Here is a 27957-nt window from a genome sequence, read left to right as displayed (position 1 = left end):
CCCCCGAATGATATCAAATAAAGAAATCAAGACACTTCCCCATCATCACCGATGATTAGCCGGCAGCTCATGAACCTGGTGCTCTGAATTACCCTCGAGCTCCTGCACCGGCTGCTGCTGCTGCTTGGTATCCTGCAACTCCTGTATCCTCCGCTGTGGAGCCTGTGCCCAGGGCACGTACCCCAGGTCTCCAGTCATATGTGGCCCAGATGCCATTTGTGGTGCTACCGGGGGTGCAGCAGCAGCAGCAGCAGCAGCCTTCCGACGACGATGGATGAAGAACCATAGAAGCGCGAGTATCAGTGCAGCTCCGACGACGCCACCGACGACACCGCCAGCGATGGCGCCGGTATTGGTAGAAGAAGAGGAAGATGACGATGAGTCTGAATCGGATGTAGGAGTAGCTGCGGATGTTGATGTCGATATCGATGTCGATGAAATCGTGACACTCGTGCTAGCTGAACCTAAGATTAGACCTGGAATGCACACCGCATAGACAAAAGGGAGAAAACACACATGGAGTAGCCGAACTAATCAACGATGCCAACGTATACGAATCATTCGCCTTAAATGAATCATACGAATCCGCACATCCGACATAGGTCCGATCGTCTTGAAACCCTTATGCGCTTGCAACACAGCAGAAATAACCAGATGCTGGGCTGTCGTTTTCACTACCCTTGGCCCGGTAGAGCGTGGCCGTGCCGTTGGCACAATGGGGGTCTTGTCCGATGCGTTGCTCGCAGTTTACGCCCTCCGGACAACAATCATCGGCACAGGAGGCAGCTGAGGGACAGCATCGGTGCCAGGGACCCCAGGTTACGCCGCAGTCATTCTCGGTGCTGAGACAGGTGCCGTTGCGGCGAAGAGGGTAGCCGTAGGGAGGTCCCAAATCTGACATGATAGGAGAGGGAGTGAAAAAAAAAGTAAAAGAAAAAGTCAATTAGAAGATCACGTTATGGAGTTCTGTCACTGAAAGTAATACCAGGGAGAAGGATGAACAAAAAAAAAAAAAGGAAATCTGGAGTAAGCGATAGTCGCCTAGAGAAAATCATCCTCGTACTGGATTTGTAGCGGGGAGAGTCAAGTATTTAATGTAGCGCTCAGCTGGGAAATCCGACACTTTCATGAGGCTGAGCCGTAATACGATGCCTGAGAATTCAGGTGGCTGCAGGATTCAGTAGTTAACGTAACCGGTAAGCGAGCGCCGCACGTAAGCGAGCGCCGCACCTAACGCGTTCGCGTTGCCCGCGTCGCACTCTACTTCCTTCAACCACCTATCATGCCACCAAAACGCATTCAATTGAAGCGAGATTCCATTGAGCAAGAGGGTAGGGTCCTACTTGCAATTGAGGCTTTTCAAAAACAAGAAATTACCTCTATACGCGAAGCAGCACGTCGATTCAATATAGCAGATCGAACACTCCGACGCCGTCTAGCCGGACGACCTCAACGTCAAGACACGCGTGCTAATAACCATAAATTGACACAGAATGAAGAGGAATCGCTTCTACAATGGATACTCTCTATGGATCGTCGTGGAGCAGCGCCTAGGCCAGGGCATGTACGAGATATGGCAAATCTTCTACTTGCAAAGCGTGGGGAATCACCAATCCAAACAGTCGGTGAAAAATGGGTTTATAACTTCATTAATCGACAACCAGAGCTCAAGACACGTTTCTCACGAAGATATGATTATCAACGGGCAAAATGTGAAGATCTGAAGGTGATTCATCAATGGTTTGACTGTGTTCAACAGACAATTATTCAGTATGGTATCTTATCTGAAGATATCTACAACTTTGATGAGACAGGCTTTGCGATGGGCCTTACATCAACACAGAAAGTTGTTACTCGATCAGAGTATTATGGTCGGCGATCAGTTTTACAGCCTGGAAATCGGGAGTGGGTGACTACTATTGAGTCAATCAATGCATCTGGATGGGTGCTTCCACCATGCATTATCTTCAAAGGCAAAAACCTCATCCAGGGATGGTTTGATGATCTTCCAGGGGACTGGCGCTTCGAAGTTAGTCAAAATGGGTGGACTACAGATGAAATCGGGCTTCGGTGGCTTCAAAAACACTTTATTCCAGTGACAACAAGCCGTACACAAGGAACATATCGACTTTTAGTCCTTGATGGCCATGGGAGTCATTTAACTCCCCAATTCGATCAAGTATGCGCTGAAAATTCAATTATTCCAATCTGTATGCCACCACATTCGTCACATCTTTTACAGCCCCTCGATATCGGGTGTTTTGCTGTCTTAAAGCGGACTTATGGTCAACTAGTTGAAGACCAAATGCGTGCCCGCATCAACCACATTGATAAACTCGATTTTCTTGCAGCATATCCAAACGCTCGTGTGGAAGCTTTTAAGCCCCAGAACATTCAAAATAGCTTTGCAGCTGCTGGTTTAGCACCATACAACCCTCAGCAAGTGCTAGATAAGCTAAATATTCAGCTTAAAACACCTACACCCCCCGGGAGCCGCCCTGGAAGCCGATCAAGTCAAGCCAGCCATTTCACCCCAAAAACACCTCAAAACTTCATTCAACTACAACAGCAGGCATCCTCAATTAAAGCCTTTTTAAAGCGCAGATCAAAAAGCCCACCCAGTCCGACCAACCAAGCGCTCAACCAGCTTGTTAAAGGCTGTGAAATCGCTATGAATAGCGCTATATTTCTAGCGCATGAAAATGGCCAATTACGCGCTGCAAATGAAAAGCAGAAGCAGAAACGCACTCGATCAAATAGAAGAATACCAAATGAAGGAGGAATGACTGTCCAGGAGTGCCAGGAGGCTATACAACCCCCAGTTGAGGCAGTTGAACCACCTAGATCACCCTCGGCAAGACCACCCACAAGGCCTATTTTACCACCTCCGCCAATCAGACGAAAGTTGCCAAAGTGTAGTAAATGTGGACAGGAAGGGCATAGATCAGACCATTGCCCTCAGAGATAACTTTTTTAATATAATGGTGTTTGGGTGGTTAAAAATGCATTTAAAATAGTAGGGTATAGATAGGTGCGGCGCTCGCTTACGTGCGGCGCTCGCTTACCGGTTACGTTACTTGTAAATTAGCCTCGCAACTAGTCAAGTACTTTGTACTCATCAAAGGCAGGCAAACGGCGAATCCATGATCTTCATTCTGCAAGTCGCCGTTGTCAAACGGTCATACATACACTCATTGTACAGAATACATGGTAGTTGATTCCTCGCTTCAAGTATCGCTGAGTATCGTAGAGTGTCCGTACCTGTCCGTACAGCCCGTACATTCCTGCCATCCTGGAAGCACGGCCAGCGGAAGCTAATTCTGCTGCAGTGCCCAATTGGCTGGGTTTTAATGGCAGTACTCGTCGTGATTGGTCGGCAGATATTATTCTTTGATTACCCTTTTCGTGATATGGTCACGTGGTTTCCCCTGCAGCGTACCTGCTAGGATACTTGCGAGGAGGAGGTTGGCCAGTGGTATTCTGTTGCAGTATTTTCTATGATTAGATACCTCCATAGTCATTGGCGCGTGTTAATGGATAACATACCTTGAACAGAAAGCTCTATGGACTCCAAATTAAACTATGCTCGACCCACTGAAACGCGGCACGTCCCATTTCTCGCCATGTGGGCCTTTTGGCCAATAAATGACGCTCGTACGATACAGGTACCAGTGCATAGCCCAGAGTAGTACTCTGTACTGAGGTATGTTAGAAGTGATAGAAAGGCCTGAGGAAACCACATCTGAGTCATATAACTACAAAAGATATAGATTGATCTTCCACACCCCGTAGATCCTCTCCCCTTTCATCAACTCGCTCTAGTAGCCCAGCTAGTCAACATGGCAAACTTCTAAGTAATCCAGGTTTTCTTGAACCCGAATACCTACCAAGACTCTAACCATAACAGAGAACCATGCGGATCCATAAAATCCCAGACGGCTGGTTGACTGGAAAGGTTACGGAACCGTGTCTGAATTGCGAGAAGCCAATCGAGATACATGGGTTGACCTCGACACTTCTGGAAGTACGTTGGATCGGCCAAAGGAGCGCCGTGAAGCAATCTCGCCGAGTGATATGGAGATGTAGCGATGGTCATTCATGTACAAAGTACAGAGTGGAAATCGATGGGACTAATACAATCGGATCTAAGTTCGGCCCATTAGGACTATTAAACATATCGTCGGATTCTACCTGGTCTCAGCCCCCTTCTCAACTAATCTTACTCCATCCAATTGACAGAGCGTATAATCTCTATGAGTTGATTGAAATACACAGGGACAACGTGGACAACTTCTATACAAAAGCGTCCCTATATTGTCAAAGCATGGACGGCTTAGCCAATGTTACTGGATTTACACTCACCATTGAGGCTTGCATTTGCTTGTGCTTCAACTGATGGCGAGCAAAGGGCACCCACCATCCTGGTTAAGTGTGGGCTGGGGATTGCATTTGTGGCATGTTTGTATAAGGTGTCAGGAAACAACATGAAGAAATGATATGTATAAATCCGTTTTATCATAGTTACTCTCCAAGCATCATTCATTATCCATAGGTACTGACCCCGAAGTATTTGTGCTAGTTAGTAGTTATATATCGGAAACTCTTCCGCGCTCCGTAATTCCTGCGTCAAAAAGGAAACAGCTCCACAACCGTCGATTAATCCAACACGGAGCCTCTTTTATTTTATTTGATCTATCTCAGTTCTATTCACTTGCTATTCCCTTCAATTCTCTCAAACTAGTCGAAGAACAAGGAAAATGTCCTTCAAAGGTACCTGCAACTGCGGAAACATCCAGGTCTCGCTGAACGAACAGCCGCCGAATACTTTGATTTGTCATTGGTATATACATACCCCTGTCCGTGGATATGCATGTTGTAGCTTATTTTTTTTTTTTTTTTTTTGATTGACTTAGTCGCAATTGTACTAAAGCAGGCGGTGGTCGTGAGTTTCTCCATGTAAATCAGGAATGTATAGATGTTGACTAAATGAAGCCTTCTCGATAAACTATGCCGTCGATGACTCCTTCGCCAACATCAACGACCCCCATGCGAGTCTGAAGATCTACGAGGATGCAGACACGGGAAGTGGGAATCGCGTTCAGGTGCCCCTCCACCCCTCTCTCACAAACTCCTGTATACACAATGTGTATGGATTATGCTAATACAGGGAACAATGTGCAGCGCCAATTCTGCGGAAACTGCGGCAGTCCCATCTTCAGCAAAAGCCCCAAGTATCCCGGGATGTCGATTTTCAAGGCCATGTTGTTTGAGGAGTTGGCGCCGCCTAGTATGGAGGTTTTTACGGGGTCGAGGGTAGAGTTTGTTAAGCCGATTGAGGGCGCGGAGCAGGCGTGATTGTCTTATTTGTGGGTTTGAGGTTGCGAGTTTTGGAGTTGTAGTGCAATGAATATGGAGTGTTGGTTCCATATACAGATATAGAGTATGATGGGGTATGGTAAGTTCAAGAGTTTGAACTGGTATCAATAGATCGAAGACAGCTATCATTTTATAACACGCAATCCCAACGCCACACGCCTGGTTAAGTAAACAAAAACATCATAGTATCCCAATTCTGAAGCAAATTAGGCTAGCGCTTCCCTCCACCCATAGCCGATCCTCCCAGCGACCTAGTGTCTGATGCACCATAAGCAGGAGGCGGGGTAGGGTTTGGCGATGGCCGTCTGGCAACAGGATCAAGACCAAGCCCAGAGCCTTGAGGCCGGGTGCCTGAAGGACCAGCCGCGCCCGCTTCAGATGGAACCTCACCACCGTCACCAGATCCAACCACGACCTGCTGACCGCCCTTCATGCGTCCAACGACCATACCCTTAGCCACAGACTTCAAGAGCGCCTTGCGACTCACACCAGAAGCATCGATATACACCAACCCGACGTTCCTGACACCACCCGTCAAATTGGCGGCTACGGAGCCTGCTTCCTGACCGTAGCGATGCGTGACCATGGTGCTGGCTGCTGCGGAACCCGAAGTCATGAGGTTCCGCGCACCCTGTTCGATACCGTCTGCCAATGTGGAAAAGGCGATCATGGACTTGTTGAGCATTCCGGGCTTGTAGTCGGCGCCTCGCTCGCCCTTTTCCTTTCTCCGACTCAAGGATGCACCGAGGTTCTGCGCGTACTTGCCCACCTGGCCAACCGTCTTGGCTGAGAAATCTGCCGCGCCGTGGGAGAAGTTTCCGATTTTGCGAATGCGCGCGTGCGTTGTGTCCGAGAAGGTCATGGGTTGTTGGTTGGGCTTGACCTTCTTGGTGAAGCCCTCTGCGCCACTGGTCAAGACATTGGAGATGTAAGAAGAGCCTGTGACAACCAGACGAGACGCTGTCGCTGATGACTGGACAATCGTAGAGTTTTTGTAGGCCGGATGGCGCGCCATTCGAAGGTATTCTTCAGAGGCATTGTCGACGCTGATTTGGTTGCCTTCGCCTTCTTGGGGAAGTTGGACTTCAACGGGTCCTTTCGGGTCGTCAGCTACTGTTCCCGATCTGAGCGCTGAGGTGAGGGGGTGACTTACTCTTCGACCCCGGCTGGACACCAGGTCTCTCCACCACATCATACCCCTCCATCTCTCCAACAACACTACCATCCTCCTCATCGACCAGCACAATCTGCCCATGCGCATTCTTAGTAGGCTTAGCACCAGATGAAACATATCCTTCACCCGGAGCAAAGTCCGCCGGGTTATACGGCGCATGATCCTTGGAAACAGGTGCCGGCGCCCTCTCAAGGAACGCAGTGCACTGCGCCAGAATTGTCTCGAAGGTATCCACATCATCCTGCGACACCTTCCCCGGCCCGGTCCCGACTCCAGGAAACTGTATGCGAATGAACGCGCCCGCGTCCGGGCCAAGATCCCAGCGGGGGATCAAGTAGCTGCTTGGTGGTTGGTGGTAGATCTGGGTCGTCGCTGGAAGAGCGAGGTCGAGCTCCGGGGGGAGGTGCAGATGGAGGTAGAAATCTTCCTCTGCTGGCCCATTTCCTTGAGGAGCGGTGCTCGTTGGGACCATTAGGAGGGAGAGGTTCTGGGGTCCCGAGGGGGTGAGTTCGGTTTCTTCGCCATTTTGGATGTGATATGCGGTGATGTTGCTGATGCTGTAGAGCAATCGAGGATCGTGATCGGGGGCAGCCATTGTGAATTGAGTGTATGTATTGAGTGTGATGTCCAGGGGACAATTGAACAATTACTGTAGAGATGTGCCGCCGCGGGGAAGTAATGACGTTGTTAGGCGGGTAACAAGCGGTAGATAAAAATAGCCAGCACAATGCGAAATAACCTGCAATAGAGAGAGGGACTAGACAGTAGCAAATTCTACGAGCAACAAACCAGCTTTATATATCCTGATACAGCTCAGATGTTGGCGACTGTTCTTGGCGCTTGCGTAGAATCCAACAAGATGGCTTATGTAAAACCCAGGCTACTCCATTTTTGGGGATGCTGCGCCACAACATATACACCGCCACAAACCCAACGCCACAGTTATTCACCATTCAGAATCACGAGTGTTGCTTCAAAAACTGGTTGGATGTAGAATCATAGAGAAACTTGGGGTGAATATCGACTGTTATGGTGCCAAGTGACGGCACACGTACACAGTCAGCGCTACCAAGGCAGCAGTCCGTGGATATTCTCAACACACCAGAGCTATCTTCCAATCGCTGAATATACAAGGCGACATGGCCATCCAAATCCTATCTGACCTCCATTTGGAGACGCCCACAGCCTACGATCTATTCGACATCCCTCCCAAGGCACCTTATCTTGCCCTCCTTGGAGATATTGGCAACGTCAAGGACGATGGCCTCTTCGCCTTCCTCGAAGCACAACTGCGCAAATTCCAGATCGTCTTTTTCCTACTGGGCAACCACGAACCGCATCACTCCAACTGGCCGACCGTACGGACCAAAGTGAAAGGATTCTCAGACGCGGTCAGAAAGCGAAAGCAATTCGCACATCTCGGAGAATTTGTCTTCCTAGACCAGACGCGGTACCATCTCTCACCCGACATCACCGTCCTCGGCTGCACACTCTATTCCAGAGTCACCAAAGCCCAAGAGCAACGAGTGAGCTTTGGACTCAACGACTTCTACCAAATCGAAGACTGGACCGTTGAGGACCACTCTGCTTCCCATCAAGCGGACCTAGCATGGCTCAACGACCAGGTCTCTGAGATTGTCCGAACAGATCCCCGCCGCAAGATTGTGGTCTTCACCCATCATAGCCCGATTGCTCGCGATCCCCGTGCGGCTGATCCTGCCCATAAGAATAGTCCCATATCCTCTGCTTTTGCGACTGATCTGACCGACGAGGAGTGTTGGAAGGCTGAGCAGGTATGTGCCTGGGCGTTTGGCCACACGCACTATAACTGTGATTTTGTGGAGGAGCGAACAGGGACGAGGGTGGTTGCGAATCAGCGGGGGTATTATTTTTCGCAGGCGAAGGAGTTCGACCTGGAGAAGGTGATTAGCATGTGAGATAAGAGTCCGTCCGTAGTACAATCCTTTCACCCGCCACTCTGAGTGTTGTTGACGGTTACCTCGTGTGCTGTGCGGATTTACTGAGGATCCCCGCGGGCCCGCGGTTAACCGAGGCTGTCTGGCGCTTCCCCGTGATTCCCTCCCAACACCGACAACGACGTCTTGCCTCGCTTCTTTTCTTCCCCTCCTTTCTTTTTTTCTTCAGTTTCAAGAACTCGTGACTTTGTTTATTCGTTGAGTTTAGGATCTACTTCCCTGTCCTTCCGTTACAATGGCTTCCATTTCCCGTGCTTTGCGGCCCTTGTCCCGCGCTACTCCTGTGAGACTGGCAGCTAGAAGACCAGCTTCTTTCCGGCCTGTCCAGAGGTATGTACAATGATTCAGGATACTGTTGGTCTTGGTTCTGCTTTTAAGAGGTAAACTAATCAGTCCAGCTATGCGTTCTCTACTACCCCCCGCCGGCGAGACGCTGACCTCTCCCACCTGACGCCCACCCCGATCTCCCTCCTCTCCGAGACCGAATCCATGATGCAAGACACAGTAACCAAGTTTGCTCAGGAGCAAATTGGCCCCAAGGTCCGCGATATGGACGAAGCAGAATCCATGGACTACTCCATCGTCGAGCAGCTCTTTGAGCAGGGCGTGATGGCCATCGAAGTCCCCGAAGAATTCGGCGGCGCGGGCATGAACTTTACCGCTGCCATTGTGGCGATTGAAGAGCTGGCTCGTGTTGACCCCAGTGTCAGTGTGCTGGTCGATGTGCACAACACGCTCGTCAACACCGCCATCATGAAGTACGGCAGCAGCCAGTTACAGAAGGAGTTCCTGCCGAAGCTGGCCACAGGGACTGTGGGCTCGTTCTGTCTTTCTGAGCCTAGCTCTGGATCTGATGCGTTTGCGTTGCAGACCAAGGCTGAGAAGACGGCGGACGGGTACAAGTTGAACGGCTCGAAGATGTGGATTACCAACGCTCAGGAATCTGGTGTGTTTATTGTCTTTGCCAACCTGGATCCTAGCAAGGGCTACCGGGGTATCACTGCTTTCATTGTTGAGAAGGGCACTCCCGGGTTCTCGATTGCCAAGAAGGAGAAGAAGCTTGGTATCCGGGCCTCGAGCACCTGTGTGCTCAACTTCGATGACGTCGTCATCCCTAAGAGCAACCTGCTCGGTGAAGAAGGTCAGGGTTACAAGTATGCCATTAGCGTCCTCAACGAGGGCCGTATTGGTATCGCAGCTCAGATGACTGGTCTTGCTCTCGGTGCCTGGGAGAATGCCGCCAAGTAAGACAATTCCAATCCAACCAAACAAACTACTTGCTAACACAGTGCTCACAGCTACGTCTGGAACGACCGCCGCCAATTCGGCCAGCTCATTGGTGACTTCCAGGGCATGCAGCACCAGCTTGCCCAAGCCTACACTGAGATTACCGCTGCCCGCGCTCTGGTCTACAACGCCGCCCGCAAGAAGGAAGCTGGCCAGGACTTCGTTCAGGACGCTGCCATGGCCAAGCTGTACGCTTCCCAGGTTGCCGGCCGTGTCTCCGGCTCTGCTGTCGAGTGGATGGGCGGTATGGGCTTCGTTCGCGAGGGTATCGCTGAGAAGATGTTCCGGGACAGCAAGATTGGTGCTATCTACGAGGGTACGAGTAACATTCAACTGCAGACTATTGCGAAGCTCTTGCAGAAGCAATATACGCAATGATTGAGATGATTGAGATGATCTGTTGATTTACTGTTTCTTTCTTTTCTTGGGTATACATGGCGTACGATAAGGGATGGACTATTCATTTTCTTAAAACTTTTCTTTTTCCAACATGTATATCTTCTAGTTTTGTGGAGCATCGTTTTATGATGATCATTGTATGATAGATCATATCAAGAATCGTGCACATGCTGGCGGGCATCCTTATTTCCTTTTCCCCCTTTATCAACCATTCCCGAGCACTAGTACAAAGCACCAAAAGCAGAAAAACCGAGAACAAAGAAAATCTACAAGGCCCTCTAGACCAATCTCTATCTATATCCTTCAATGTAGATCAACATACAGCCATGCAACCATGAATATGAATAACCTCGTGACACATGAGAATGCAACGAAACAATAAAAAGAAAAAAAAAGAAAAAAAAAAGAAAAAAAAAGAAAAAAAAAGAAAAAAAAAGAAAAAAAAAAAAAAAAAGAAAAAAAAGAAAAAAAAAGAAAAAAAAGAAAAAAAAGAAAAAAAAGAAAAAAAAGAAAAAAAAGAAAAAAAAGAAAAAAAAGAAAAAAAAGAAAAAGAAAACCAAGAGCTGGTGGCCTAAACCTCTTTCTCCCATCCTATCCCTCCTATCCAGCGGAAGTACGAGTGTGTACTCCGTCCGTATCACACTCTGAGAGATGGATAGATAGATTATTCCAGAGGTATGCACACTCAGTATGGCATACCGTAAAGGAAAAAAAAATAATGAGCCGGTCTCAAGCCAAACCCCAGTCAATTGAAACGCTGGTCAAACAAGATGCAAATGTGTAGATAGACATATTTCTCTTGCATGCGACGGCGTCGTGTTGGATGTTTTATCCCAGGATTATCATTATTATCCCGCAAGACGAGATAGCCATGCTCTGTCTTGGGGGGCGGGGTTAGTGCAGAACCACCGCAATAGATTGAGGTAGAATCAGAACGTCGTCGTGTAGAAAGGCACTTGGAAAGAGAGGTCCGTCGAGGTAAAACGAGAGCCCTGTAGACCCAAACGAGAGTCAGCCGTGGTTTCTTCGCGTATTCGAATCTTTTTCTGGACTGGAAGTACTCACGCTTCTGTGATCCAGCACGATAGCAAAACAAGCTCTTCCTAGCCTCTCGAGACGCGTTCTCACACCCTCCTCTCCTCGCCTTCATGACCACGACAGGGCGTAAGACCACCCGCCCTCTGTGTAGTGATCGTAAAGCCGGCTCTTAGAAGGTAAGCGAATGTTCAATAGCCAAGCCTTGCAGCTCGCATCATTTCCCAATAGACGGAAGAACCTATGCAGAAAATTTCTTTCCTGCCTTCTCGCCAACTCTTTCTCAAGACTGCTGGTACCAAGGGTATGTGTACTGCGACTGATTACCCTGTGGCTGGCCCAGGGCATTCTGGAACTGCTGCTGCTGTTGCGGAAAAACCGGATACTCGCCAGGGCCCTTGTCCGGGGGTGGAATGGACGCATCAGGTATCGACCGCGGCGCCGCATTGTACGCCATTGCACCCGGTTGAGGACTATGCTGTGGCAGGTCCTCGCCGTGCCCCGGGTGCGGATTGCTAGTTGGGTAATACTGCGAGTATGACGGGGTGGTTGGATCTGGGAGACGAGTGCCGCCAGAGGCATTGAACCCGGGCATCTGCGGCGGCGCAACGGATATTGACGCTGGTGCTTGGGATGGGATCTGGGGGGCTTGGAGTTGCCCGCCTCCCAGCATGTATGACTCGACCCGGTTCGGGTATTCAGTCTCTGATGTTTCGCAGAGGGATGAAGGCGACCGGGCTGAGCTGTAGTGTTGCCAGTCTGGAGCGAGAGATACTTGACTTGGCGTCGATAGGACGGATGGGGCTTTCGATGCTGGATGGAGGCCCAGCGGCCCGGGTAGTTGGGGAGGAAGCGAAGGTGCTGGTGGGCTGTTGTAGGATGCTTTTTGTTGTTGCCCAACTTATCAGCGATGATGGCCACGCGACTGAACCATTACGATAGAAAAATGCGGAAATAGAAAAAAATTCTTAGAAAGGAAAGAACTCACCATGAGGATCCGAGTACCCTGGCCTGCCGCTGACTATCGCCAGTTGATGCCGCAACCGACTAATCTCTTCCTCCAGGATAGCATTGCGCCGGACGACTTCATCAAACTGTTGACCTTTCGCCTTGAGTTCCGCGACCTGAAGCTCCAGGTTCTCAATGTGCTCCTTTGTCCGCTGCCGAATGGTCCTTTGAGCCTCTCGATCATTCGCACGTTTTCTCTCCAACTGTTCCGCAGACAAAGAAGTCACTTTGCGGGTCCCCGCGCGCGACTCTCGTTTTCTCGGGGTAGGTGTATCCCTGTTAGGGCTCATGGTGTGCCCTGTCGGATGCGATAGAGGAGTGCTTTCGGATGCCGTCATACGAGGGGGGGGTTCAGGCTGCTTTTCAGGACAGCGAGCGAGCGGGCTTCCGTTGTTATCGAGATACTCCGTATACATGCGACGTTCGAAAGTAAAAACGAGAACGGTAGCTCCAGAACGGGCAGCGTGGGGTACTAAAAGGTTCCGGGCTGTCTCTTCAAATCTCAATTCGTGACTGTAGTCGTTCCATCTGCGTGGGTCACCCTAACCTTGTTGCTATGTTGGTCTAACTCCGTAAGGAGGTGGGAAAAAACAAGCTGTTTGAGAATATCTGGTAAAGCGATGGGCTGACAACTTTTTTTAGTGTGCTTTGGGGAGGAGCCTCGATCAGAGGAGTAAGAGTTGGCTGTGGCTCTTCCTAGGCTAGTAAATTCCTTTTTCGTCTCCCCCTCGGGCTAGAGTTCCTAAGAAATTAAGTATACGCCCTTAAGGATCGCTCTCCTTCTCCAGATCGTCATTTAGGCACTCAACTAAATCCGTTTCCAGTGCAGATACTATGTAGTTAATGTCCGAAGCCCCGAGAATATCGTCATGGGCACTTTTAGAAGCCGATAGATTGACTTTACTGACGCCATGAATATCATCTCGCCAATCTGTTGGGATTGGTTAGGCCACAAGAGGCCTTCGCAGCACATATGCTAGGCGTGTATATGGGTCGGCTCTAGACGCGCCTCCCGACTTTCCCGACTTAATGCCGCGACAATAGTAATGCTTCTTTCTAATTTCATAGGGGACAGTCGGTCTAGCACGATTGGTTGGTTTCTATGTAGCAGCAAAGACCGTGATACTGTATGTGCGTGTGTTGTGTTGACCGGTGATGTTCCCTCTGTTGAGAGCATCACCGAACAAGGCCCGGAACCTGTCCTTTTTTTTTTTTTTTTTTCCCCTTGTGACATTTCCCCCCTGTATACAAGCCCAATTTTTTACTATTGTTTTGACGAAAAACCGTATGGCACCGTGTCTGTAACTGTATCCATTAGGTGTTGTGGATCCCTGAGGACATTCAACGCCACATGGGCATGTTGCAATCCGCCATTCAGCGGTTGATATAAGCCCCATTTCTTTACTACCCAACCCAATCGGCGTCAGGGGCCGCCCAAGTGGAAAACCCGGGAAACCCTAGACACACTGGATCGTACTCACTAGCGTACTCGGTTGCCAGCCGACCAGGAAATACATGGGGAACAACATTAAGACCTTATGCAGCCATTGATCTAACAGGAAGGAGGATTGCTGAACCAAACAAGTGGACAAGACGGCTAATACCGATCTTCGGTCTCTTATTTGAAATTCCAGTGGGTGATTTCCCAGGATCGACCATCCTTGGCGGTCACTGAACCTAGAGGCTCCCCCTCTTAGCTTATTCCGTATAGAGTAAAAAGTCCTCCTCGTGTTCGTTGGCCGCCGGTGAGTTTTGCCGAACCACAGGCGAGTTCTTGACCGACACGGCGAAGGTCAGATATCGCGATTACACGCAGAATCAAATCGCGTTGCATACCTTACGAAGGCTAGCTTGCATTGAATTTTCGGAAGAGAGACGCCTCGAGTGTACTTCGTACCTGCAAACAGGAAGCGCAAGAAAACTGCTCCTTCCTTCTCCTTTTGCTTTTTTGGGACTTCTTCCGGCTCGAAAGAAATCGGGGTTTCAGTCACCAGATTTAAAACCCAGGCCAAACTCGGAGGAAGAGGACGGTGGATTTGATTGGGGAAATCTCTACGGTGTCAGTGGGCAAGGGGGGAAAAGAATCCAGTGTTCTCCGTATGACGCACATCGATCATTTCTTTGCCTACCATTACCAGGTTAGCGGGTGATTTAGCATAATTAGTTGAGGATGGAACCAAGGTTTGCTTCTAGAAACCAGCCGGGACCCATAAACATACCCAAACTATGAATGTTGGGGGACTTCCGCTGCCTATCTTTCCTCGGGGTGATGAAATCCTGAAATTTCTTCATTATTTCTTTCACGGCTTCCCGTCCGAAGAGGTTTATTGTCCGTCGTGTCGGGAGATATGTGGGCCCGATTGCTGCAGAACATAGTACTCCGGAGTAGATAGAGAGCCTGGAAGTCGCACCATCGAGCGAAGCCGTGTATATCCTTACTCCGTACAGGGGGATTCTTCTGAAAGAATCCTCTTGATCGACTCACTTGATAGACGCGGTTAATCGCAATAATTCCTAATTTAGTTGCCTGTAGGTAAATGCCGACCAAGTGGCTTCTTTGCTTCGCCCGATTAAACCCGTGTCGGGAACTGTGAAAGAACCCTTGTTAATATCGACACAGATCATGTTTCCCTCGTTCCCATCATGAAACAGAACGCAATATCGGAATATCGTGTTACGGCCGGACGCTCCGTATAGGATACGGAATTAATTGGCACAGGCGTCAGAAAGACCCGTGCTCCTTCTAGAAGTTCGATTCTCTGGCGTTCTTTTCCCAGTGATGCTAGCATCTGCCGTCTCTACACCGCTGATATGATTCCATGATTCAAATCGTTGAACATCTTTGCCATATTCGAGGCGACAGACCGATGCCTGATTGATAATTCGGATTGTTAACGTGCGACTAACCCATCCTGGTCAACGATATGCCGTGTCCTTCGTCCCCGAGATCCGATTCTGCAACGGGCACCCGCACCGTTCTATTGTTCTTTGCTGATCAGAGCAAGGGAATTTTTGGACCGTCTGTCGAATAATGAACACAGGATCATGGATCCTCAAGACGGGTTTCGGCAAGACGGAGGACTTTACTCGTTCGGCAGTAGGCCGTACGTTCTTCTGTCTCTGGACAAGGCACGGATTAGTCTGCCGTTCTCTGCATTGTATACGACGGAAAGGGATTTTCCACGTATCTGCCATCGTCTCTGCGGGTCTTTGACATCCAAGGTTGTTCTGGCTCAGATCTTGCTGATCTTACGGCAAACTGCATATGTCACTCCCTGCGGGTTTTAGGAGAAAGTCAAAAGATGAAAAGACTTGATTTGATGGTTATAACGATTTAGTCTGTTCTTACCAGAAAACGGCAGACGTTGAAGGAAAAGGAAGGCAGGCAACTCGTGCGCACTAATTCATACTGGGAAGTCGTCCTACTTCACCTCTACAGTACAGATTTCAGACCCTCAATAGGACTTGAGAATAGGTTACGATGTCGCAAAGACAGTATCGAGAGTGTCCTGTCTCAATAGAGTCCCTAGGCGTAGATTAAGGCGATCCAGGCCTCGAATTACAGCCTTGTTGACTCGTATCCCCAGGTATTACAATGAGCTTATCCTAAAACTCAACGACTTTGTAGACAGTAAGTGTTCAGCATACTGAATGACGCCTCCCCAGTACGCAGTAGTCTGGGCAATGTCGACGAGTAATTCGAGATTTTAGTTTGGAATCCCCCAAGGGGGTCCAGGCGTCTCATGATTCCTAAAAATTGACCGTTAAGAGCGCTGTTACACATCACGTCCGGGGGATAGCATGGGGTACTCCACGCCTAACGACGGCCGGGGATTCTGAGGCTGTATCAGAAGACTTCTCCTCAATCCGCCAACATGCGACAGTAAAGCGTTACTGCCCTCAAGTCATTATCGCAAAAGATGGCTGGTCACAGTATGTCTTCGACACATGACACATGAGAGGTTTGATGCATTTAGTATTGTGTTTTCCACGTTATTCAAACACCTGTTCCATCGGACTCAGTTTCAATATCACGACCTTATAGCACATGCATTGCCCGAGATGAAATCCTGCTGGCACGTTTCAAGGCTTCCATGTCTTAGGACGTAACTCATATGGAGACTATTCTATATCAAGCGCTTCTCTCTTGTTTGAATTCGGTATCAGCTATTCTCACCTATATTACCATTAGATGGACATCTCAAGCTTGATGGAGAATTCCTTACCAGTATGACCTTGAGTTGAAATTTGATGGTAGAAGGTGGGAACAAAGTAGGCGGAGTCGGCGATCCGATGACCGTACCTGGCAGAATGGTCTCTTGTGAACACATCACCAAAAAGAAGCCAGATAACAATACCCGACCATCTTGACTCTTTTTCTCTCTTTTCTTCATTGAGAGCTAAGGCTATGTAATCCAACAGCCTGCAACTCCCATAATCAATCAGGATGGATCCAAACTACAAAGCCCGAAAAGAGGCCTTTGTGTCGGACCTCTCCGGGGGAAGTATACTGGAAATTAACGCAGTCACTTTGGTTGCGCCGGTATGTGATATCAATTGCTTTCTCTGACTGAAATCTATTAAATAACACTGCAATTAGGTCGCAGTTCTTCTGTGGTCTGTCCTTCAGTCCCGCTTGTCGTTCTTCACGCCGTACAGTGTCGCCGCACTTGTCGTCGACTTCCTATTGAACGTAACGGCCATCTTATTTGCGACAACATTATATTCTTCGGCTCCCTTGCTCCTAAACCTCCTCATCGCGTCTCCTGCCTTCCTCCTTCTCCTCAATACCCCTCGCCCGCGCACCCAACAAAAAGCCAAACCTCCGCAAAAAGAAGCATCGAACAAATCGCAAAATGCCGCAAATCAGCCCGAGTCCCTCCCAATTCACCCATTTCTCACGATCTACCGCGCCGCCATGATGATCATCACTTGCGTTGCTATACTGGCGGTTGATTTTCGCGTCTTCCCCCGCCGCTTTGCCAAGGCTGAGAACTGGGGAACATCGTTGATGGATCTGGGCGTGGGTTCGTTTGTGTTCTCCGGAGGAGTGGTATCTGCGCGTTCGCTTCTCAAGAGCAGGAGCAACCAGGCTAAGAGAACACCTTTGGTGCAGAGGTTTATGGCCTCGACCCGCCACTCCATTCCGCTGCTGGTTCTGGGTTTAATACGGTTGTACAGTGTCAAGGGCCTCGACTACGCCGAGCATGTGACGGAATACGGCGTGCATTGGAACTTCTTCTTCACCATCGGGCTTCTGGCTCCGTTCGTGGAGATATTCGATGCCTTGGCTGCCTTCATTCCGTCATACGAGGTCCTTGCCCTAGGCATTGCCGTTCTATACCAGGTTGCTTTGGAATCGACGGATCTGAAATGGTATATCATGATTTCGGACCGTGGGCCGGACCTACTATCCAAGAACCGGGAAGGTGTCTTTTCCTTCCTGGGCTACTTGGCTATTTTCTTGGCTGGTCGGGCAATTGGCGCCCGTATCATGTCCCGGGACCCAAAAAAGATACCACAAGCGAGAAAGAGTGCACTCACTAGTCTTGGAGTTCAGGCGTCGGCGTGGACGGTCCTCTTTGCTCTGAATTCTACCTACGCGGGAGGCTACGGGGCCAATATTCCGGTCTCGCGCCGCCTCGCCAATATGCCATACGTTCTCTGGGTCTGCGCGTTTAATAATGCGCAGCTCTTCCTCTTCTGCCTGATTGAGACCGTGTTCTTCCCGGTCCCTCGGACTCCTTCCAAGGAGGGCGAAGCGGAACACACTTCATTTGCGACCAGCCAGATCATGACGGCGTTCAACAAGAACGGCCTTGCGATCTTCCTTCTTGCGAATCTCCTTACTGGAGCAGTAAACCTGAGCATTCCTACGCTCGACGTCAGTACGGTTCAAGCCATGATGGTCTTGGTGGGATATGCGGCTGTCCTGACGGGAGTTGCGGTGGGATTGGACAAAGCCAACATCAAGTTGACGATTTGAAATACTTCTTTGTATTCTAGACTAGTTTGTACATTATTGATTGCGCACAGCATATTCCTTCATTTGTACTACTCTCCAGGCATGTGATCATCGGGTCCACTCGGCTATCACGTTATATCACCACTGCCCATTCTCCCATAACCGCTCAATCACTCCCAATTCTAGTTCAGTATGACTTCTAAGCAGGACAACCAATTCATCAACTACCCAGAGCCCCGTGAAGGCCCTCCGGCGCCTTACCAGAATGAAACCCAGTCGATCCCCGTCTTCCGGGGCATTCCATTGGTGATCGGAGCTACATTGTGAGCAAACAAACACACGCAGACCACCTCTCGGCAGGCCGAACCTAATACGTTGCAATTCTTCCAGGATCCATAATATCGGGTTTATTCAGAGCCATTTCTGGAAGAATGCCGGCTTCGACGTTATCCACGACATCCCCCAGCTTAAGCAATACACCGCCCGCTACGATCCCACCGTGATTCCGGTGCGCCGCGATCAGACCGAGACTGCGACGGACCTCCCCGCGCCAGAAACAAAAAGACAAAGCAAGAATGGGTACTATACGTCGGCAGATTACCATGCGCTTTACAAAGCTGCGGAATTGTCCCCCGTTGATGTCGTCGAGACGCTGCTGCCCCTGATCCGTCGCGATGCGCAGCCGCCTGGTAAGCACTCGGTCGCGTTTCTTGAGTCGAAGGTGGATGGGATTCGTGCCGCGGCGGAGGCTTCTGCAGGACGATATAAGAATGGGAAACCGCTAGGTCCGCTGGATGGGGTTCCTGTTGTGGTGAAGGATGAGGTGCATGTGGAGGGGTATGACCGGACGCTGGGAACGAAGTTGGACTTTAAGAATGGGTTGGAGGGGACGTCTTGGTGTGTGAGGAAGTGGGAGGAGGCTGGTGCTATTGTTATTGGGAAGACTACGATGCATGAGTTGGGATTGGGTGAGTGCGCATATAGCCAGGTACGCGCACAAGGCGCTAATTCAGACAGATACAAACAACAACAACCCCAACTACGGTACCCCGCGCAACCCTCACAACCGCGACTACTACTGCGGTGGTTCCTCAGGAGGCTCAGGCTACGCCGTCGCAGCGGGTCTCGTCCCCATCGCCCTGGGCGCAGACGGTGGAGGCTCGATCCGAATCCCCTCTTCCTTCTGCGGCCTCTGGGGACTCAAGCCATCCCACAGCCGTGTCTCAGCAGCGCCTACCCTAGGCCTCGCACCTACAGTCGGAGTCTACGGACCCATGGCAACAAGCATCGACGACCTTGCCCACGCATACCGCGTCATGGCCACACCACCCCCAGCATCCGAAGACTCAACATCTTCCGCTTTCCCTCCCCCAAGCGCCCCCATAAACACTAACACAATCAAGAAGATCGGCCTCGTCCGTGACTGGATCGACCGCGCCGAACCCCCCGTCCGCGCCGCCTTCGATAACGCCCTCGCCTACTACAAGAAAAAGGGCTACGAAATCATCGACATCCACATCCCCTACCTCCCCGAAGGCCAGCGCGCGCACGTCCTCACCATCATGTCCGAGATCGCCTCTGGTCTAGACCCCAAGCGGCAGATCAAACACCTCTCCGCGCCAAACAAGGTCCTCATGTCCGTTGCCGCATGGCAGATTTTGTCTGCGGACTTCCTCGCCGCGCAGCATCTGCGGAGTCTCCTCATGTCCCACCTCGCGCATCTCTTCCAGAAACATCCGGGCCTGCTTATTTTCACGCCCACAACCCCCATTCCGGGGTGGAAGATTGATGGCGGGGAATCAGATCTCGTGCACGGCTTGTCAGACGGGAAGTCCTCGGTGCGGAACATGGAGTACGTGTGGCTGGCGAATTACACAGGCTGTCCTGCGATTACCTGCCCCGGTGGATACTCCGCTGATGGCGTTCCGATGGGCATTATGGCGATGGGTGAATGGGGTGCTGAGGAGGAGTTGATTACGTTTGCGAGGGATGGGGAAGGGCTCTTGGAGTCTCTTCCTGAGAGCTTGGCTCCTGCTAGTTCAAAGGATGCAGACAAGGAGGGTAAGGGACTGAGGGCTCCCGGTAGGGAGAATGGGTTCTGGGAGGATGTCATTGCTAGGGCCGGGGAGAGGGCTTAGATGTGGATAATGTAAATAGTCTGTTTTCTTTTCTTTAAAGGTAGTTAATTAAGTGATAATGTCATGAAAGGAGATTTTTATTGAGACAAAGGACTAATAACTACACACTAAAAATACAGGAAACTTTTTTCTCATCCAGTCTCTCAAACTCCCCCCAAATCAAACAGCAACAGCATGTTTCTCCAACGTCATCCCAGGATACGACTTGGGCGAAATCAAATCATCACTCGCCTCAGCCCTTCCAGACCCAAAGTTCTTCAAATTCCACTTATCAACCCCCTCAATGCCCTTCAAATCACCCCCAAACGCACTAAACAGCTCCGCACTCAACCTCTCATACTCCGAGTACTCCTTGGGCCAGTCCCCCAGCCTCTCAACAGCAAGCTTAAGAAGATGCAAATGCTGTCGTACATACTTACCCGTCCGCTCTTCCGCCCCCTCGCCAGGGCTAGGTGGTTCGGACTCAGAGCCGGAGGAAGCAGTTTCCACCATTTCGGTCGCGGTCGGGTCGATGAACACGCGGAGCGCGTTCTCGTGCAGACCAGCGGCTTTGCGGTAGTACCTGTATGCGAGCTCGCGGCGGTCCTTCTGGTTCTGGTACCCTTGCGCAACGCTGGTGTACATCTGGGAAAGCAGGATGGTCATTTCAATGGAACTTGGATGGCGGGGACCGTGTACGCGCGCGCTGTTGTACACCATGTCCTTGGCCAGCCGGATAGCAGCCATGTAATCGCCGACCAGGTAGCGGGTGATAACGAGCATGCGGCCGAGGGCGAGGGTGTAGGATGACTGTTGCTGCCAGGGAGCGTGACGCTCGCGACTGTTCCAGAGCGAAGACAGGACCCATTCGAGCATGTGGTAGTCTTTCTGCTCGTCGAGGAGGCCGATGAGGCTGTTTAGGTTGAGGAGGTCGAGCTGGGAGAGGTCGATCTTCTTGAGCTTGCAGTAGCCGAGAATGTCGGTCATGATTATTGCGGAGGTGGTGAGCATGTTCTTTCGGGTTGGGGGGTCGGGGTGCGGTTGGATGTCGCGGCCGGAGACGGCGAGGCCGAGCTTGAAGCCTAGCTTGATGGTTGAGATGGAGGAGGAGAAGCCGTCGTGGGCGCGGATGAATTTGAAGGAGGTCAGGGCTAGGTCGGAGGCGGTTTTGTAGTCTTTGGAGGAAAGGAGTTGTTCGACGCGGTTGTAGCTGGCGATGGCGACAGAGCGGAGGAAGTCGTGCGACGAATGCGTGCTGAAGTATTCTAGTAGCGCGCTGATGAAGACCTTCGCCTGGCCTGCGCTCACCTGGATCTTCTCGTTCTGCGTTGAGACGAAGTAGTTGGTGAATTGGTCCACGAGTCTCGCAGCAGGCGACCAGCGGCCTCTGGAGCGGAGGAATCCATGCAGACGGGAAACAGTTCCAATAACGCTTTGGAAACTACTCGCCTTTGCGGAGCTGATCTCCGCCCTAAATTGCTCAAAGTACAGATACTCGGCCGTGAGCGATGAATAGATCTCATTCACCGTCAGCGACGACTCCTCCCGCTCGCGGATACTGTACTCAAATTGAGCCAGAAAGGCCAAAGTCTGGCGGTGCTTGACAGTCAGGTCGAACTTGGCTGTGCTGATGTTGACAGTATCCTTGGCCACGATCTGGCGATAGATCTCCTGCGCGAGTTCCTTGGCGCGGTGCACTTGCCCTGTTGCTATGAAGCTGGAGGCGATGTGTTTGGCGGCAGCGGTCAGCCTCGTGGTTGAGGTCTCTGTCACAAGCACCTGGATGGCTGTCTCTTGGAGAAGTGATACGGCGGCATGAGTCTCGCCTCGCTTGACATATAGGGCAACAAGCTCGTCCATCTGTGAGAGCGAGTCCTGGTGAGCCCAGCCGTTGGTAGACCGGGTAGTTGAGAGACGTCGGCTTCGTATGGAGATCACTTTGTACATTTGCTCTGCTGAGACGGACTCTGTGGACGAGGAGACAGATGCACATTGATCTTCATAGATTGCATCCAGCGTTGCGCGGATGTCATCGTGATCGATATCTACCTCGTTCGACTGGATCTTGAGCAGTTCTTCGTATAGTTGCACTGCCTCGGACTCGTATTTCGTGGACTCGCGGCAGACGTTGGCGAGTGTCTGCGTGGCCTGAATCGTGATCGAAGCCGTTGCTCCGAAGACACTCGTGCACGTTTTGCGATACTGAGCCGCCACATCATGAATGACATGGACATCCCGGTGGACCAAACGCAAACATTGCACGTAGTTATCAAACACCGATTTCACGAACGTCTGGTCCCGGAGCTTAGGGTTGACATTCGAGTGCGGCAGCGTATTGAACAATACCGTAAACGGCTGTAACGCATCCGAGAACCGTCCCTGGTTGAACAACTCCGTGACAACAATAAGCAGTGGCTCGAACGCATCCCGATGGCAGACGTTCGAATCCTTATTCAAAGCCTTGAAAATGCGCCAAGAATAGTCAACCGATTCCGCGCGCGAATGCGTCATTTCAGCCAGAATCCGCAATTCCCTAAGCACCGTCGGATGGCCCTCTCCGAACCGCTTGCTGTAGTCATTCAGGATATCTTGGTGAATGGAGATGAGCTTTTCTGTCTGCGTCGTGCGCTCGTATACGCGGAGGAGCCCCTTTGTTACTCGGTCAAGCAATTTGTCGCCGGCTGGTCGAGAACGGCGGACGGCATGGTAGAGACGTAGACAAATGTCTTCTTCCTTTGCCGAGCGATGGCGGTAGCGGTAGCAGTCCTTTAGATTTTCGGCGAGGTCGACGCAGTGTTCGACGTTCTCGGACGGGAGGACGACGTCGTGGACTGAGGGGACGAACAGCGCAGACCAGATTATTAGCAAGATCTTTTTCAGGGTCTTGGTGGCCTCGCGCCAGCGGTGCTGGGAAATATACATCTGGACTAGGGCGGTCGTGGCAGTGGAAGAGAACCGGTCTTTCTTGGACGCGGACGCGGATGTACTGCCAAAGACCATCTCCTGGAGACTCGATTCGGACATTGTTGATGTCGATGTGCCCGCGCTCTGCATGACTTCCTTGGAAGTGGACTGAGCAAGACTCTGGAGCTCCTTGTGCAGGGAACTCTGGCGGTTGACGTTCTGGGCGCACCTCTGGAACACACTGAGAGCAGTGCACGACAGTTCAACGGACTTCATGACCTTAGCAACTTCCATCAACTGCGATGCGACGGCTTCGGAGCTAGTCATAATGTGTTCGTATTCCTCCCAGAAACCGGATAGAACCGAAGACGCTTCATTTTCTCTCTTCTGGGATTGCAGGAATTTGGAGTACATCAGGGTAACCTTGATGTTCTGCAACTCCAATTGCAAAGAGCGTTGCAGACGGAAGTCCCTGCTTGTTCGCTGCCAGATTTCGACATACGTCCGCTCTGCGGCCCTCACATTGCCCTCGGCAGTAAATTTCTCGGCCCGCTTGATCATTGCATCAAAGTTGTAGGACCAGGAAAGGAGCTCGTCTTCTTCCTTTTCGTCGAGCGCGAGAATAGTGCCCTCCTGAATCGACTCTCGACGGCCATGAAGCTGCACCAGCAACGATTCATCTGTTGACAGAGACTTCCATCGAATGTGGGGCTCTGTTATGGAGGTTCCTTGAAATGAATTCAAGACCTCCTGCGCCTTGTGCTCTTCCTTGATTGACTTGTAATGCTCCGACAGCTGCGTCAATGTCGAAACGACCATCTCGCTCTCAGCGCCATAGTGAATTTTGTAGCATTCCACCAGCAGCTGAAGCATCTCGATCCGCTTTGTCATGATATCTGTCTTGGAAGTCGTGACCTGGTTTGAGGTGATATCCAAAAACTCCTTGGTGATTTGCATGGTGATGACATGTTGGACGGAGAGGACGGTCTGGCTGGTCTTCACGGCGTGGTAGAAGACCTGACTGACTTGGATCTGCGCTGTATCCCGGAGCGGTCGGTAAGTGTGAGCCTGGCAGAGAACTGCTTGCAGAGTTGCCGGGTGGTTGCTGGTTAGGCTCTTATCGTAAATGCTTGTTTCCAGCGTATGCAAGTTCACCAGCGCTGGGGTCGGCTTATTCTTCCAAACAGTTGTTTCAAGCAATGGCACAGCTGGGGTCGTGGGCAGGACGGGACGGAGTTCCTTGCTCGCTGTGTTGATTTCCTGGTCTGAAGTGCAGCCAAATGCCGTCTTCACATGGTTCACCCAGTACCTGAGGGCGAAGTCCAAGAGGGGGTACTTTTCCAACTGGGCCGATGTGGATGGTCCGTCCGGGGGCGTCAAGGATGGCTCGCTGCCATTGGTCACGGTCCTCTTGACATAAAGCAGCAATCTCTGCGCCAGATCCGCGTGTCTGTTCTTGACGATAGGCAAGAAGGAGCCTTTCGCGGATGCATCGGTGATAGCTGCACGGATCTGGCCATGGCGCAGATAGAGCATGTTACTATGGTAAAATACCAGCGACGTCACGGGCTTCAGAAGAGTCAGTGGGTTGCTGTCCTGCTCCACGATGGTGCCCTTATCCAGCTGCACAGAGAGAAGAGCAGAAAGCTCCGGCAATGTCATCGGGCGAGAAGCAGTTGCGAGCCAGGACAGAATCTTCTTCCCATCCTCGGGCAGTTTGGGTCCCAGACGGTGAGACACAAGATCTGAGACGGAATAATTCGCTTTAACCAGGCTTTCAATGGCCTTGGCTAGACTCTCCGCGTTGGAGTAATTCTCATCCCGGATCTTCTTTGTCGCCAGCTTCCCCCACAGGAATGAGCCGTTAGCTGCCTCTGTGATCCGGGTGACGGTCAACTCCCGCTGTTCCTCAGACATCTGATCGAATGCCGGACAATCCTGGAAAACTCTCCGGATGACAGCAGCAACGTCATCAAAGATCAGCTCCGGGGTAATATGCACCGTAGTCTGTGCGTTGGGTGCAGTCGCTGCCGACTCCTTTTCTGAGGCCAGCAGGATCACCTTGAGATTAGATGCGTTGGCCGTTGCATCCCGAAGTCTGCTCAGGAGCGCGGATTGGCCGCAGCTGGATTCATCAACACCGTCAATAACAAGGACGAGTTCTTTGGCGCCCTTTAGACTGGCCTGTAAGGCGTTTGCAAGAGCAGTCCAGAGGGTGTTGTCATATGATTCGTTGTCGATTGTCTTTTGGGACTGGGAACATGCGTCTGAGAGAATTTGGTAGAGGTGGACGTTGCCGATGCGGCCGGCGAAGAGCTGGGAGAGGATGGATTTTGCAACTGCGCGGGGGGTCGAGTTTGCTGGGACCCGACTATTAATTGGTACAAAGATGGATTTGTAGTTAATACCCCCAATCGGGTATTGCAGCTGGTCATTGATGACTGTTGCCAGAATGGACTTGCCCGATCCAGGCTGGCCAGTAATGACCATTGTATGCTGGTCACTTTTGAGGAAACGGTTGAGGTATGGCATCAGCCAGAGACAGGTCGATTCCTCGCGCTCCTGGGCAAATTGCGCGGTTCTCTCTGTGATGTTCCCAAGCACGGGATCTTCAGGCTCGAGCCATTGCCTGATTGTTTCGAGCTTGGCCACTACATGGTATACATGTTAGCAAGCCAGAAGACACATGGGGGTTAAGTTCAACTTACCTTTAGTATCAACGCCCTCCTGCGCCAACTGATGGCTCCACATCAATTCAGCAACATACTCACATCTCGTACGGAAGCTCTCAATAGGTGCTGCAAAGGTACTATAAATATCAATCGACACAGAACCAGACTCCAACTGTCCCAGCGAGTCGAGGAAGTGGGTAGCCACCCCGACAACGAGGGTAACCAAATCCGCCAAAGCCAGAATCAATTGGTCTTTGATGTTCTGTGAGACGATGAACAGTTCAGCGCGGTCCAGCAGGTTGCCTAGGCCCATAGAGCAGCGGTAGAAGAAGCCAAAGAGGTCAAGTAGGGCGCCGGAGTTTTCTTCTCCGAGCTAGATATTGTCAGCGTCGTCTCGTCAAGAGTTGCTGGGAGGGAGGCATACGCCAAGTAAACTAGCGCAATGAACATAAGCCAACTGCGCTGCCATATGATTATCCCCCGCGAAGCTCTCAACAGCCAAATCAAACGAATGCAAACGCTCAACAAATAGCCTTGCCCACACCAGCACCTTATCATAGCTGCTTCCCTCCGCTGGCAGCTTCCTCATCCGTTCGGAGCTAACCCATTCTAAAATGGTCTCGTAGTCTGCTCCAATGAGTCTTGATGGGAGGATGTCACTGCTGCTGCGGTTGGCAAGTGAATGCACTAATTCGGTTAAGGCGAAGTTGTCTGTGCTTGACTTGCGGGAGCTGCGGCGGGAAATTGAGGTGTTCCCATCCCGGAGGATATCTGAGACTCGGCGTCCGCCGAAGAGGAGGTCTGAATTGGGAGGTTCGAAATTGTGGTGGACGTGTGATTGGAAGGAGGTTGCCATTTTGGTGGTTGTGTGTATATATTCTGTCAGTGTGTGTGTTTTCCTCTGAACGGGGTCCGGGAGCAAGGATATACTAGCCTTATATGATGTGTACTAAGAGTGGCCATGTCAGGATGATTTCAGAGGTGTATGTCTTCCATAGAACAGTGTTATGGGATGACACCATGTCCCAGAAATCCAACGTAAAGTATCAGACTGTAGACTCAAGCTACATTGTATCATAGACCACTGAAGAGTAGCTCTGAAAAAGTGGCTAGCTGAACTGCATACATAAAGGGAAAAGATAATAATGCTATGGTGTCAACAAATACATTGCGGGGGTTACATTCAAGCTGATTTTTTGCCATGCTTCGAAGGCTAATAGAACCATGGCTCGTCAACGGCTGGTCCAGCATCAAGATTTGTGGGGAATCCGCATGCGGAAATGGCAGAACGGAGAACTCCTTGTGTATACCAGATTAGGGGTTGTCTATTTGTGTTGTTGTTGCGGGAGGAAATGTTTCTCTTCGAGATAGTTAGGAGCTGGCATATATGCAATATGTGACGGCTCACATATGATAGCTCACGTGGCGGTTCAACACTACGGCAATGGATGATACATCACAAACACCATCCAGTCATGTCGCCAACAATCCTCTTAAAACCTCTTCATGACCTAGATAGATTTCCTCTTCTTCTTTCTTCTCCAGATTCGATATTCTCGTCGATGGCTACAATAGTTTAGATAGGAATTCAGTTCGTTATTATCTACTATTCCGAGTCCGTGACACAATAGAGCGGCAATGTGCTGGTTGTGAAGTTAGGGTTCATATCGTCAGTAGTAGTCAGCTGACTACAAACATCCGTTCTCTGTAACCCAATGAAGCAGTTGCTTCCCATCATGTCGCCCCAGAGATAGATAGGTTGGTTCTGATTGTACTAAGCCGAATCGCCTCTGCATCATCGGATACCACTCCGGGTGTGAGGCATTTGTTATACTCGTGATTTCATCCATCGGGCTCGTATCCGCTAAACATTTGCTTCTACGGCGCGCTTTCTACTTGTTGCAGAATCGGAAAGACCGATCCGTTTCGAGCAAGTGCGATAATGTTGTACATGCTTTCTTCAGAGGCTCGCCCTGTTATTGACTGAGAGAATAGACCAATTTACGTCATGTAGAGTCAGAATTGATACATTCTCAATATGAAT

The 27957-nt window shown here is 50.7% G+C and overlaps 10 protein-coding genes across 10 annotated transcripts; 6 read left to right on the top strand and 4 right to left on the bottom strand.

Annotated features, from left to right (window-relative positions):
• Window positions 1–45: 45 nt before the first annotated feature.
• ACHE_30609S (uncharacterized protein) lies at window positions 46–216 on the bottom strand (the record flags this gene model as incomplete). The annotated part of the gene is made up of 1 exon (XM_043277246.1): window positions 46–216. One exon carries the CDS (start codon window positions 214–216, stop codon window positions 46–48), a length of 171 nt encoding a protein of 56 aa, XP_043135144.1.
• A 58-nt stretch (window positions 217–274) lies between these two features.
• Window positions 275–496, top strand: ACHE_30608A (uncharacterized protein; the record flags this gene model as incomplete). Its single annotated transcript, XM_043277245.1, has 1 exon — window positions 275–496. One exon carries the CDS (start codon window positions 275–277, stop codon window positions 494–496), a length of 222 nt encoding a protein of 73 aa, XP_043135143.1.
• Window positions 497–4757: 4261 nt separating this feature from the next.
• Window positions 4758–5355, top strand: ACHE_30607A (GFA family protein; the record flags this gene model as incomplete). Its single annotated transcript, XM_043277244.1, has 4 exons — window positions 4758–4840; window positions 4914–4942; window positions 4993–5102; window positions 5182–5355. The coding sequence occupies 4 exons, from the start codon at window positions 4758–4760 to the stop codon at window positions 5353–5355; spliced, it is 396 nt and encodes a 131-aa protein (XP_043135142.1).
• Window positions 5356–5587: 232 nt separating this feature from the next.
• Window positions 5588–7145, bottom strand: ACHE_30606S (senescence-associated domain-containing protein; the record flags this gene model as incomplete). Its single annotated transcript, XM_043277243.1, has 2 exons — window positions 5588–6471; window positions 6530–7145. The coding sequence occupies 2 exons, from the start codon at window positions 7143–7145 to the stop codon at window positions 5588–5590; spliced, it is 1500 nt and encodes a 499-aa protein (XP_043135141.1).
• A 544-nt stretch (window positions 7146–7689) lies between these two features.
• Window positions 7690–8487, top strand: ACHE_30605A (Ser/Thr protein phosphatase superfamily; the record flags this gene model as incomplete). Its single annotated transcript, XM_043277241.1, has 1 exon — window positions 7690–8487. One exon carries the CDS (start codon window positions 7690–7692, stop codon window positions 8485–8487), a length of 798 nt encoding a protein of 265 aa, XP_043135140.1.
• Window positions 8488–8761: 274 nt separating this feature from the next.
• ACHE_30604A (acyl-CoA dehydrogenase) lies at window positions 8762–10191 on the top strand (the record flags this gene model as incomplete). Its single annotated transcript, XM_043277240.1, has 3 exons — window positions 8762–8856; window positions 8925–9770; window positions 9825–10191. 3 exons carry the CDS (start codon window positions 8762–8764, stop codon window positions 10189–10191), a joined length of 1308 nt encoding a protein of 435 aa, XP_043135139.1.
• A 1339-nt stretch (window positions 10192–11530) lies between these two features.
• On the bottom strand, window positions 11531–12545 carry ACHE_30603S (uncharacterized protein; the record flags this gene model as incomplete). The annotated part of the gene is made up of 2 exons (XM_043277239.1): window positions 11531–12129; window positions 12236–12545. The coding sequence occupies 2 exons, from the start codon at window positions 12543–12545 to the stop codon at window positions 11531–11533; spliced, it is 909 nt and encodes a 302-aa protein (XP_043135138.1).
• A 4157-nt stretch (window positions 12546–16702) lies between these two features.
• Window positions 16703–18241, top strand: gwt1 (putative GPI anchor biosynthesis protein Gwt1; the record flags this gene model as incomplete). Its single annotated transcript, XM_043277238.1, has 2 exons — window positions 16703–16798; window positions 16856–18241. The coding sequence occupies 2 exons, from the start codon at window positions 16703–16705 to the stop codon at window positions 18239–18241; spliced, it is 1482 nt and encodes a 493-aa protein (XP_043135137.1).
• Window positions 18242–18412: 171 nt separating this feature from the next.
• ACHE_30601A (amidase) lies at window positions 18413–20358 on the top strand (the record flags this gene model as incomplete). The annotated part of the gene is made up of 3 exons (XM_043277237.1): window positions 18413–18543; window positions 18611–19188; window positions 19238–20358. The coding sequence occupies 3 exons, from the start codon at window positions 18413–18415 to the stop codon at window positions 20356–20358; spliced, it is 1830 nt and encodes a 609-aa protein (XP_043135136.1).
• Window positions 20359–20517: 159 nt separating this feature from the next.
• Window positions 20518–26769, bottom strand: ACHE_30600S (NACHT domain protein; the record flags this gene model as incomplete). The annotated part of the gene is made up of 3 exons (XM_043277236.1): window positions 20518–25892; window positions 25950–26286; window positions 26338–26769. The coding sequence occupies 3 exons, from the start codon at window positions 26767–26769 to the stop codon at window positions 20518–20520; spliced, it is 6144 nt and encodes a 2047-aa protein (XP_043135135.1).
• Between the last annotated feature and the right edge of the window lie 1188 nt (window positions 26770–27957).

The sequence above is a fragment of the Aspergillus chevalieri genome, chromosome 3 (assembly GCF_016861735.1).
Source record: "Aspergillus chevalieri M1 DNA, chromosome 3, nearly complete sequence".
Lineage (NCBI taxonomy): Eukaryota > Fungi > Ascomycota > Eurotiomycetes > Eurotiales > Aspergillaceae > Aspergillus > Aspergillus chevalieri.
The sequence above is the reverse complement of the archived record's forward strand: the minus strand, read 5'-3'. Positions and strand labels throughout refer to the sequence as shown.